At 33.7% G+C, this 11,386-nt stretch overlaps 2 protein-coding genes and 1 long non-coding RNA gene across 11 annotated transcripts; 1 reads left to right on the top strand and 2 right to left on the bottom strand.

Moving 5' to 3' along the window:
- The first annotated feature begins 625 nt into the window (after window positions 1-625).
- Window positions 626-3,138, top strand: LOC110422931 (uncharacterized). Its single transcript, XM_021436983.2, has 5 exons — window positions 626-908; window positions 1,000-1,081; window positions 1,169-1,285; window positions 2,776-2,845; window positions 2,879-3,138. Exons 1-4 carry the CDS (start codon window positions 781-783, stop codon window positions 2,824-2,826), a joined length of 378 nt encoding a protein of 125 aa, XP_021292658.1. The 5' UTR covers window positions 626-780; the 3' UTR covers window positions 2,827-2,845; window positions 2,879-3,138.
- Window positions 3,139-4,062: 924 nt separating this feature from the next.
- MPK17 (MAP kinase 17) lies at window positions 4,063-9,531 on the bottom strand. 9 transcript variants are annotated; one of them, XM_021436979.1, is made up of 12 exons: window positions 9,389-9,531; window positions 8,833-9,041; window positions 7,512-7,920; window positions 7,303-7,430; window positions 7,140-7,199; window positions 6,541-6,690; window positions 6,248-6,403; window positions 6,019-6,156; window positions 5,835-5,908; window positions 4,926-5,024; window positions 4,595-4,838; window positions 4,063-4,495 (listed from the first exon to the last, which is right to left on the bottom strand). In XM_021436979.1, exons 3-12 carry the CDS (start codon window positions 7,915-7,917, stop codon window positions 4,463-4,465), a joined length of 1,488 nt encoding a protein of 495 aa, XP_021292654.1. In that variant the 5' UTR covers window positions 7,918-7,920; window positions 8,833-9,041; window positions 9,389-9,531; the 3' UTR covers window positions 4,063-4,462. The 9 variants fall into 9 exon arrangements, with proteins under 9 accessions (XP_021292654.1, XP_021292655.1, XP_021292652.1 ...); XM_021436980.1 differs by having other exon boundaries at window positions 8,833-9,032; window positions 9,389-9,526; XM_021436977.2 differs by having other exon boundaries at window positions 8,833-9,062; window positions 9,389-9,513.
- Window positions 9,532-10,516: 985 nt separating this feature from the next.
- On the bottom strand, window positions 10,517-11,380 carry LOC110423408 (uncharacterized). The gene is made up of 2 exons (XR_002445822.2): window positions 10,920-11,380; window positions 10,517-10,809 (listed from the first exon to the last, which is right to left on the bottom strand). It is a non-coding gene; the product is annotated as an uncharacterized LOC110423408 (long non-coding RNA).
- Between the last annotated feature and the right edge of the window lie 6 nt (window positions 11,381-11,386).

Raw genomic sequence — 11,386 nt, 5'->3', positions numbered from 1 at the left:
AATTTCATGTAATTAAAAATAAACTTATATAATAATTAAATTAATTTATGAAACTATGATTGTTGATTAACTTGTAATGTTTTTTAATATATATATTTTATATATTATATTAATTACTAAAAAATATAATTACTATTATAGATATACTTTTAGTATATATATTTTAAATATAAATATATTTACTTTATATTTTATGTTAATGTTACAAAAATACTATTCATAAAAACTGTACATGTAACTTTGGGTTTTTTAAGTAATATATATAATTAAGGTAAATATATTTGATAAAATTATTTTTATTTGAAGGAAATTGACTTGAAATTCTAGTTTTAAGTAAAGGTCATTGTTAATCGTGGTAAGTGACAACGAAAAAATTTTATTTTAAGTAAATGATATTTTGAGAATTTTATTCTCACACGATATTTTGATATAAGTGTTTTATTTTAATTTTAAAAAAAGAATTAAAAAATACTCTTCCAAAACTTAATCAATTAATTTTCAAATATAAATATAAATATTAAATATATTTTTTATTAAATTTTAATTTAATTAAAGTTACCAATGTCAAAGTTAAAACAAAAAAGAAGTCAAACCAAGAATAATAGGACAGAGTTATAAAGAAAGAGGAAAAAGCGTCGTTTTGCTAACGCAACAGCCACAGCTGAGCTGAGGATTCTGTCCACCTTTTCTTGGTAGCACGCGACGCCACATGTTCGATAAAATGTCTCAACAATAAAATAGGTTCTATCTTAGAAATACTTGAAAATTTCAGAAACGACCATGATGCTCTACAATCTTTATGACGGCTTTAAGGAAATTCTCAAGATTCAAAAGTTCCGTAGAGTTGTGTCCTACACTGGATTCTATTGCTTTGTTGCTGTTTTGAGCTACGCTTATACAAGCAACACGTACGTTCAATTCTTAGTTTGGATGCATTTTCATCATCTTTATCCGTTTTCTTTTAATGGGTTTTCGTTGTTTTTGGTGTTTATTTTGCAGAACTAGAGCTGGGTATTCAAGGGCTGATCAATTCTATGCTTCTTATCCTGCTGGAACTGAGCTTTTAACTGACACTGCTAAGGTAACCCTCTTCTCTTTTTTTGTTGCTTTCCCAGTACTTAAATTTTATATATTTGATTAGTATTTGTTTACTGTCTGGTTTGGATAGTTATATAAAGCAGCATTAGGCAATTGCTTTGAGTCCGAAGAGTGGGGTCCGATTGAGTTCTGTATCATGGCTAAACACTTCGAGCGTCAAGGCAAATCGCCATATGCCTATCATGCGGTAAGTTACATTTTGTGAATGTGCTGGCACTCTTTCACTAATCTACTTAAGATTTTCATTCCTGGTATGCAAGATAAGGTTATGTTTTCTGGTGTTACTTGAAAGTTGAGACCTCAATTAACTTGTGATAATTTTTTTGTGCATGGTTCAAGCACAATTTGGTTGTTACTTTAGAAATTCAAGAATGCTAACTCTATGGAATTTTAAAGATATTGCAGTAAATTGTCTCAAGTATTTTTCGATATAAATTGTGCCATGTTTCACAAGTTCTTGCTGGTCCTACTTTATAAAATGATATATTGCCCTGAAATGCCTTGTGAAACAATCTGCCATTACTTTTTTGATCCTATGGGGGTTCAAGCAGACCCAGCTAATTGACTTCTTAAAAACAAAATTGTGTGATAATAAAAGCATGTTGCAATTACAATTCAATGGTGGTAAAAAGGGTCAAAAGTTGAGTTCTGGGGTGCTTGATTACAATTCTATCCATAGACAGCAGTGTCAATTGGGTTGAACGAAGGAATATTTCCTTTTTGTAATTTCCGATACACACGATACTTCTCATCTCCTCCTTCTCTCCCTTTTAAATTTCACAATATCTATTGTGTTTATCCATTAGAGGAGTTGCTCAACTTCAAGGCACCAAGGCACTTTGTCTTGGGACAGGTCCATTGTCACTTTTGGGAGTGAAAGAACTTGGCTGTGATAACAGGGAAATGATCGTGAATAAGATATTGGATTTTCAACTCATCTAAGTTCTACCTTACTGAATGGGGAAGAAACACCACATTGATGACAATAGGTTGCTGTACTGATTTCAGATTGCAACCAAGGGGTTCAGTTTATATTTTCCCTTTCAGCTGGCCTAAAGTTTATTTATATTGTACCTCTCAAAACTCTTTCCCTTGTTTTTGAGACACACTGGTTTCTTTTCTCAACTTCTCTTTCAAATAGATATTAAGTTGCCTTTACATTCGTTTGTTGAAAGGATAGACATCAGTGATTGCTATGCTGTTGTTTAGGCCTTAAATCCACTCACATCTCTCCCTTGGTTGTACACTAATATATTGCCTCCAACTCTTTCCTCCTGTGTTTTATTTTGTTTATGACCTAAAAAACTCTAGAGAGAAAGATCCTCAGCTATTACTGAAAAAATTGGGCTGCTGGGAACAGGGGCAAGTTGACAACTCTTACACAGGAGCAGAACCATCAGCTTAAAATCTACCAATGCATCATCCTTGGACTTTTTTGGTTTGTGAATCAAAACCTGCACACTTAAATCCACATAAGGTCTCCCTTCCCTTGTGCTTTTTGAATTGCTCCAATGCCTCCCAAAATTTTCTGTACAAGTTTGCTGGTTTCGTTATGTAGATGCATCAAAAGTACTTTAAATTGTTTTGAGTTTATATAAATTGGAAGATGTTGGATGCTAAATTCTGAGCTTCTGTTGCTCAATGCTCACTAAGTCGTATCTTGTTATCTGGTTGCAGCAATACATGGCACACCTCCTTTCCCATGGTCAACTTGATGGAAGTGGCTAGAACCTAGAAGCGGTAAAATTCACTGCTAGATGAATGGAAACGCATGTGCAATACACGTGAAATGGACTCATGGTGGTACTTATACCAATGAGGAGAACCGAAATCATATTGTCTGTGATGCCTAGTGATTTCCTGTTCAACATAAGAACTTGTGCTGACACCTTAAATTAAGTGCCATTGCACTTAATCTTGGTTCCTTGGGATTTTGGTTGGCTTTGTTTAGACTTTAGAGGCTATAATTTGTAGCATTTGGGAATTTGACTTTCCAGGCTTTGCCGTCAATGCCTACATCAGCAGCCTATATTCTAACGCTATCTGCAATTTGCAGCAATTATTGAGGATTACTTAAAACAAAACTATAACGATAAAAGGGTTTTGGTGGAAGCGTGTTAAATGATTTCCTTGCAGTGAACTTTATAAAGGAATCATGTAGGCTAACGGCCTCCTGACCATGAAGCATAATAATAGGCGTGTTATATCTGGCAAGAGATTGATCAAATATAAGATCATTAAAGATTCGCCTAACGTTCACCTTATTATTTGTTCATAACTAGACCCATAAAGTAAAAGAAAAATACTTTACCTTTTTAAAACTCTCTACCCTTTGAAAAATCAATATTTAATTTGAACTGAAAAGAATATTGTCAAGCACTAAATATTAATATTATTAAAAATTAAATTTTAATATTAGTAATTATTGCCTTTAAAATTTGTAAAAATTAGAGATATTGACCTACAAATGAGTGTGTAAAACTGCAATATTGAAAAAGTATTTTTCTTTCTGAAAAAGTAAATGTTATTTTAAAAATTCTAAAATAATAAAATGAACATTTAATATGAAATGAAAGCTATAAATATATTTAGTTAAAAATATAAATTTAATAAATAAAAACTCTACACTGTCAATGCATCAAATATAGATCCCAAATATAAATCCTTAATTATTTTACATAGTATAGGCTATTATAACCTAATAATTTTGTGATAGCTGTTGATTTTTTTGTTATTTTCACAGGACCCAATCCAAAGACAATTTCTCACCTTATCAAACATCACATCAATGAATGAAATTTATAAATGGATGCAAAAAAATAAAAAAAAATCACTAGAAGCTCAAAATGCATGAATGGGCTCTTCAATGCATATCCGTATCTGCCACCAATTGAGGTAGAAATGATTTTGGATTCACAGATACAACAAAATGCTAAAGATGTGACAGTAATTGAATATGCTTCATTTTGAATCGTGTGAAAATGTTGCTGAATCCTAGTTAACTATTGAATATCGACTGCAAATAAGCTTTTATCTTTACAATAATGGCCCAATTCATGACCACAAGAATTGCCTCCCTTAAGTTGCTGTCATTGGGATGAGTAAATAATTTGTTAAACTTAAAAGGCAAACAGGTAAGTAACTTCCTCTGAAGAATCATAAATAACAGCTACATGCTACATCAGCAGGGTCACCACACACTAGTTCATTAAAGAGCCAATAATAATTCAAGAGCTCAAGTAACTTTCCACAATTTTATGGCCTAAGAAGACAGATTATGAACCTTGGAAGGAGAGTTGTTGACCTAGCAAAAGAAAACAAAGCACCGCAGATTATCTTTGTCAAGCGCACGTTATCAAGCACATTAAGCTACCACTTTCTGTACTTCATTGTGCACCTGGAAAGAGAGTTAGAGAAGTAAGAGAGGATACTAAACCCCTTTGTGAAGTAAAACATTGATAAACAGCCATCCAATATATAGTTCGGGAATACATACCTCACGAGGTTTTCGAATGACACCGACACACCTTGAAGCACTGATGCTATCACTTCTCAACAGGCGATGAGCACTGCGTGTAGGTTTGGCAGAGGCGTTATGAATCCCTGAAACATTTTGGTTTGCACATTCCCATTCCCCAGATCCCTGCAACTTTGTAGGGCTTTGAAGTGTTGCACGGTTAGCAGAAGCCACTGTACGCTTTTTTGATTGTTCATCAGTATCTTCATTGCAAACTCGCTCTCTGAGAAACAAATGGTCATAGCCAGTGTAATAAACGCATGCATTCAGACAAAGAAATTGCAAATAAGAAAATATTCCAGCAATTCACCTAGGCAAAGACGTATATTTCCTTTGGAGCAGAATGCCTCTTTCATTTTTGCCGTATTCCTCAAGACAGGCAAATTGTCGCCTGAACTGATCAACTCCGCTGGGTTGACATAAAACACTTACTCGAATTAATGTTCAATGCATTTAAAATAAAGAGAGACACAAACAGTAAGTAAAGATGTAAAGTTCAGGTAATATAATCATACAACTAGAAGATGATAAATCCTATTAAAATTTAGATGAATGGCCAGAAGATTGTTGTGTTAAATGCAAAGTTGAGGTCGCATTATAATTCCTCTCTTCTGCCTAAGGTTTTCTCAACACTAAAGATGCTTGCTGAAACGCAAGAAGGTTTCAGAATATTCTTTTATGCAACATGCTTAAAGTGGAAAAACTCCACACTATTGTAATCCGCATAATAATTTACTAGGACTGAACTAACAATGCCACACAAGTTGGAGGTGGATATGCCAGAATAAGCCTTCCTATGTTGGGAGAACAATGTAGAGATTTAACCTGAACTTGTGATAAATATTGCAGTAATAAGAACACAGACTGATACTTTGAACAATGAAAAATGCAAATTAGTGTTAATAATAATATCATTTCAGGATCGATGACAGTGTTCTCATCATGACCATCTTTCAGCACAGGTGACACTCCCTGTCAGTTGGTGCTATCTTTTATAGAAAAAATTATTTTTAGCATCACTGTCACCTCTGCATCTAAATTAACAAATGAACTCTTTGATGGAAATAATGAAAGATAATAATTCATCACTCTCTATTTCAAACAGCTGAGACCTGGATTCTTACTGTCAATCATCACACTTAAAGGGTTCGATCTTTATGATTTATGTTTTTGGTAACTGTTCTAAACCATCATCATAAAAAATAGATAGATGCCTGACCTTGGATACATGAAGCTAATTTGATCTTTGCCTTGAAGGTACTCCTGCAACATCTGTGGATGGTACTCTAATATCTGTTTGCATTTTAAAAATAAGAGGCAACACAGTAAACAATAGTGAAAGAGGGCATCAAATTGAGAATAATATCACTCAGGCAAGAACTAGTCTCTGTGTACATGCATACCTCTCTGTAAATTAGCTCTCTGACGTCATCTTCCGTCAATTTCCCTCTTTCAAATTCAAACTCAAATTTTGAAATGGGTTTCATGGATGGTTCATTGTCCAAATTTGCCAATCCATGGAAATATGGATCAGCTAATGCCTGCATAAAGAAAAATCATAGAAGTTGGTAAGTCATAGAGTATAAAGTAAAGGGATGCAAATCTTAAACTATCACAGCCCATATAGTTTACCTCTTCAGCAGATGGACGATCATTAGGATCAAATGCAATCAGACGCTTAAGCAAATTTAGGGCCATTGGATCAGCATTTGGAAATTTTTCTGAGAAAGGAATTGGTTTCTTTTTTCTCATGCTATTCAAATATTTTCTAGCCTTTTCATTCCGAATCTGCAGATATTATAAGAGTCAACATGGTTGGAAAACAAGATCTTGGCCACATTTAGAATAAAGCTATGAAGTAACTTAAAGAGGTTCCTAACGAGCGCTGATGAAAATTTTCTCTAATCACAAAGGAGATAGCAGACCCTTGCAATTGTTTCAGCAGAGGGAGTGCCAAGCAAATCAGTGACAAGATCCAATTGATCCACCACATTCTTCCCAGGAAACAATGGCTTTCCCTTAAGCAACTCAGCAAATATACATCCAACGCTCCAAATATCAACAGCAGGAGTGTACTGCAGAAAACACAGGTTTTGAATCAATTAATAAAGTTCTTAAAGGACTTCAGCTCAAAATTGTTCACCTGAATAGAATATAAAGTAAAATTCTAAAAGCAGTGTATGTGTGCATGAGAGAACAAAAAAGAAAACAGAGGATTAGAATTCAAAGATATGCTGAATCAACAAACTCTTGCAAAGAAAGCAAACTGCAACATCCATATTCATAAACCCAAAAAACTTAGATATGCAAGAAGCTTCTTCTCACTCAAGCACCAGCTATTCTACCCGCTCAAGCAACGACAGCCACAATGACACAACAACATGAACTCAAATATATATTTGCCCATAGCATAAAATCCCTAAACTAAACTAAAATAAGACAGTTTAAAATAAACCATAGAGCTGACTAGCAATTTTTAAGTGAAGATCATTAATTGCAGTAAGTGAAAAAATGATATTATTACCTTGGAGAAAAATGAACCGCACAGTTCAGGAGCTCGATACCATCGAGTCGCCACATAATCCTTGAAATGTAAATGTGATAATCAAATGCAAAGGATAGCTAACTTGGTATAAACAATGCCAATGAATAGCAGACAAGTCGTATGGCAAGAAGGAATCACTTACAGTCCAAAAAATAGCAGAAGGAACGTCAGTAAACGATACCCGAGCGAGTCCAAAGTCACAAAGCTTCAGTTTGCAGTCCGCATTAGCAAGTATATTTTTTGGCTTTAAATCTCTATGGAAAACATGTGCTGAAACATTGAAAGGAAAAGGTAAAAAAGTGCACAAATTGGAGAGAACTTTACAGCAATTGATGGGTAAAAGAAAGCAACCTGTGTGAATGTATTTTAAACCTCGAAGAAGCTGGTACAAGAAAAATTGATGATGTTCAGGGGTTAGATCATCATTTATCTTTATAACACGGTGAAGATCAGATTCCATCAACTCAAAAACAACAAATATATCTTTAAATTCTCTTCTACATGGAGGAAGCATTATGTGTTTTATTTGAACTATATCTGGGTGTCGCAGCAGCCGTAGGAGTTTGATCTCTCTAAGAATGCGTGTAGCGTCAGAGGTGTGCTCAAAGATGTTGGTCATCTTCTTAATAGCTACCTTCTCTCCAGTGTGAGTATCTATTGCAGATGCAACCACACCATAACTCCCTTTGCCAACTACTTCCTTTATTTCATATTGACTTGCCTCACCATATTCAGTGAAAAAGTCTTTGTCAAACATTTTCTGATTAAATAAAATAACCATTAGATTCCCTCTGAAACAAAATCAATACACAAAACTTACACTACAAGTGTGCTCACAGCGTACTTGAAGTAATACAATGAAAGTATGAAACCCTTAACATTGAATAGATCTCAACCTTCCACACATTAGTTATTCAGGGTTGCATTTGGGAACTTGATGACAGGAGGATTTGAATTTCAAATATAGCATAAGTTGTGTGGTAATACTCATGAATGTATAAGATTTATGACTATGCTGAAATCCATGGATTTTGTTAGATTTCTCTTAAGTAGTGAATTTGTACTACCGAAACTGGAAAAGTGAAATTCAAATAAATCCCATAACACTCTTCAAAATGTTTAGGTGTATGGAACTTTTACTAGTATTTTTATACAGCAACTACACTCATCTTCATAATTTATGGAGAAAATCAAATCCAAATTCACCACCTGAAAATCTTGTTTCCAAACAAAGAACTAAAATTTTAACATTAATTTTCTTCAAAGACACGTGCTCATGCAGACCTCTAGCAACACCAGCTAGTGAATCAGATGCAAACTTTAGCATATAAGCAAGATAAGGACAAAAACATACACACCAAAAAATTTATAAAATTTAGAAATGTAAGAATAAACACTATGATTGGTAAATGTTTTGAGACTTTAAAAATCTCCAAGCAGACATATTACTTGTTACAAATCAAGAAAAGAAAGTCGACCCAATAAGCTTGCAGGTATTACCTTTATTATTCAAGTCCTTTTCATCCTAAAGGCTAAAACATAAGCAAAACTTCCAAACAATATCACCCATCAAACAGATATTTAAACTCCACCAAACAGGAAAAAAAAACCCTAAAACTCATTTTTAAAAAAAAAAACATGTAAATGATTAAGGAGCAGGAAGAGAGATTACTCTTTTTTTTTTTTTTGTAGGCGAACGACTCCAAGCCAGAAGCTGAAAAAGCCAGAAAATTGGAGACACGAGCTTTAAATAGTCACGGAGAGGAAGATATCAACTGCTCAGATAGCACCTCCAACACCTCATACGTAGAAATACACCACGTTAGCGTATATTCATACGTATGTGCGCACATATCCCGAATCAAGCGGATGCTGACAAAACTTGAACATGTCAAAACTCAACTGCTGTCAGAAACCCATTGTTACTAATTATGTCAAGATATATTAAAAAAATGGAAAAATGGGAAAGGAAAAACAATTACTAGTAGTATTTTTTTTCTAAAAAAACAAAGGGAGATATTATCTAAAAGGGTTTATTGGGTCTGCTCGAAATTCGAACCTTATCCCCACATTTGCGGGAGCAATAAAGAAGAAGGGAGAGAGGGGATTGGAAATGGGTGAGGGGATGACGTCGTTTCAATTATAGTGGAATAAGATCGCAATAAATATTAAATTGATCAGAAGGAGAGAGCGAAGGGCAGGATTTGGATTTTGACAGGGCGGCGTACCACGGAAAACGCTGCCCTCTGCCTCTGTTAGGCGCCCTTTCTACCATAGCCATTCGCCTAATCGCGGCCCATAACTCCAGTTTAACCATGGCCAATCACCAGAGTGCCATGTCATGGGATGAACGAGGTCGTGCCACGTAAGTCTCATATTCGTGTGCTCAGTGTTTATTGCATTGCAACTTGGATGGTGTGTACTCGAATCTGTTCGTTGTCGGTGTTAAGCGACAACGTGATCTCGAAGGCACCGTTTCTTTTACACGTTATCTCCAAATTTTGACGTAATCATTATTCGATTTAATCTCTATTCATTTATTATGAAATTAAAAATTTTATAATCATTGTTAAATGAAGTTATAAATTAATATACATAAATATATTTTTTTCTCTTCAAATGAAAGTTGAGTTTTCAATACTTTGAATTGTCATGGATTTTAAAAAATATTAATGTAATTATCATATATCTCGAGTCATTTTTTTGAATTGAAAGTGCAAACTCTAATAATTTAAATCGAAGTGATAAATTCAGATCAAAATGATTTCCTCTCTATAAGTAAAAAAATTCTTACAAAAAATAACTGCCAACAAAAAATTATCTGGATCTTAAAGATTATAAATAAAAAATTTTTCTTTACCTAATATATATTTTGATTGAAAGTGTAAACCCATGACGCTTTTATTCCCTGAAATTATTCATTTTTTGAAAAAATCATTTTCCTATTAAAAAAATCCACATTTTACTTAAAAAATTTTCTCTCAAAATATTTTATTTCTCAATTTGACACATTGCGCACCCTTTTGGTACGGATTCTCGGTTCTTACGTGAAAGTAAAGCAAGTATATTATATTAGGCTTGACTTTAGAAAATGAAAGTAATAATTTAACGTTTAAACGCATACTAATTTAATTTTATTAAAAAAATTAGCGGCGAAGGAATAAAAATCAACTCTGGCTACTTGTTTTTATAAGGGATAGAGTCAAATTTAAATTCTTGTTATTTTTTAATAATTTTCATTTTCAATTGTATCAAAACAAAATTTGAACTGTCAATAAATATATATGTATATATATGACATAATATATCAAATGAAAGAAGTCAATAAATCAACTAACCATAATAAATAAAATAAATAATTCAAATAAAACTCAATAAGTATTTACTAGTGTATACAATTATATGGAAAAGAAGAAAAAAATTCAAACCTTGAAAACATTCACAAAATACCAAAGGATAGAGGTCATACCAAACAATTCTGCAGCCCAATAAGGTCTGAAACATTTTTCAGCAAACAACGAGATGAAGGAATCTTGGCTCTCTAGATACTGATAAAACATCTGCTGCAACCTCTCACCAAATGCTGCTATTTGGATGACAATTACCCAATCCAATGAATCAAAATGGAAGGAGTGAAGTTTGATTCCCACTTTTATGTTAAAGAAATAGAAACACAAGCGTTGAGGATAAATAAGATGCATAACAGTAAAGAATTATTGATACTTTAGTTAACAAAAGATTCCATCAATAAATTCAAACCTTTGGTTATATTAAGAAGACCAAAGATGCGGAGACAAGGAAAACAAACTTTTCCCTGCAAGTTTGAATGGTTGACAGTATCAAGACAGCAGAGAAGAACGCAAGTGAAGAGCAAGTGCCAATAAAAGTGCACCAGTGCATGGGATCCTTGAACAGAGACCTGTAGCATTATATAACATCAGTTTTTAAGAAACCTCAGGTAATAATTTCTGCAAACACTACACTAAATTTCTTCTCGAAATTCCCTGATGGCTGGGAATTGTGGCTTCTCACTGTCATCAATGCCGCAGCTGAGCTTATCAACCCCAAAACAGTAAGCAGTTAAGCTAGCTGAATATACAAGTGCATGCTTGGAGATAGACCACTACAGGGGAAAGGAAAACACAAATTTTGGATGTCCTAAAACTGTGCAGCAACATAATGAGAAATCTTGTAATCTGTTGCAGATATCAAAGACACTTAAATGT

This window comes from Theobroma umbraticum, unplaced genomic scaffold (genome assembly GCF_002168275.2).
Source record: "Theobroma umbraticum cultivar Fairchild unplaced genomic scaffold, ASM216827v3 scaffold_20.0, whole genome shotgun sequence".
In the NCBI taxonomy this organism is placed as follows: domain Eukaryota; kingdom Viridiplantae; phylum Streptophyta; class Magnoliopsida; order Malvales; family Malvaceae; genus Theobroma; species Theobroma umbraticum.
The sequence above is the reverse complement of the archived record's forward strand: the minus strand, read 5'-3'. Positions and strand labels throughout refer to the sequence as shown.